Source organism: Penaeus monodon, chromosome 25, assembly GCF_015228065.2.
Source record: "Penaeus monodon isolate SGIC_2016 chromosome 25, NSTDA_Pmon_1, whole genome shotgun sequence".
In the NCBI taxonomy this organism is placed as follows: Eukaryota; Metazoa; Arthropoda; class Malacostraca; order Decapoda; family Penaeidae; genus Penaeus; species Penaeus monodon.
In genome coordinates, this window is record NC_051410.1 from 4415537 (window position 1) to 4416471 (window position 935).

The window sequence follows — 935 nt, forward strand, 5'->3', positions numbered from 1 at the left end:
CCTTATGGTATAAAGAACAGACGATACACTAACATATACACTAACATTAACATATACACTAACATATACGCTAACACTAACATATACACTAACATTTACACTAACCTACACTAATACCCATCCACGAGAAGTACAACGTACGCGTCACCGTTCCCAAGGACGAGTCGCCCATTTCTATCTCGGGCAAGTCCGAAAGTGTGCACGACGCCATCAAGGAGCTGGAGGAGCTCGTGCAGCAAGACGTGCCCAAGCAGCACGTGTTTCTCCCGGTGAATATCCTTCCCGAAGACCTCGGCGTCGCCATCGGAAAGGGCGGAAGCCAATCCTCCAAGGTCAAGGAGGAGTTCGGGGTCAAGCTCTACACCAGATGCAACAAGCACCCTCAGAGGCCGCTGGTGGTCGTGGGGCCTCTGGAAGAAGCCCAGAAGGCCGTGGCCTACATCGAGCAGCATGTTGCCGAGAGGCGCCGCCTTAATGAGGAGCGTGCCGAGAAGCAGTGCCGCCGAGAGGAGGTGATGGGGACCTTCCCCGTCAACGTCGAGTCCAACCAGATCGGCAGAGTCATCGGTAAGGGCGGTTTCCGCATCAGTTACATCGCCAAGAGGTACAGTGTCAAGATCCAGCTCCCTGAGCGGAACAAGGAAGACGGCGCGGTCTTGGTCATGGGCCTGAAGGAGGACGCCCAGGCTGCCGCCGCCGTGCTCGAGCTCGTGGCCAACCGCAAGCTGTTGCCCAAGCACATCCTGGCGCCGCTCCGGATCAGTCACGAGGACAACCTCATCGTGCTCGGCCCCAAGGGCTGCAGGGCCGCCGGGATCGAGCGGGAATTCGGCGTCAGGCTTGTAGGGCCCGTCATCAGCATGCCTCTGATGGTCGAGGGCGGCGTCGAGGCCGTGACTAGTGCTGTGGCCTTCGTCGAGGAGATGGTCGCCGAC

General features: G+C 58.3%; 1 protein-coding gene across 1 annotated transcript in view; it reads left to right on the top strand.

Moving 5' to 3' along the window:
• The window catches only part of LOC119589306 (vigilin-like), an 8484-nt gene that overhangs the window by 2958 nt on the left and 4591 nt on the right, over positions 1–935 (top strand). The window contains exon 3 of the mRNA XM_037937928.1: positions 132–926. Coding sequence (XP_037793856.1) covers positions 132–926 — 795 coding nt within the window. The remainder of the gene's footprint in view (positions 1–131; positions 927–935) is intronic.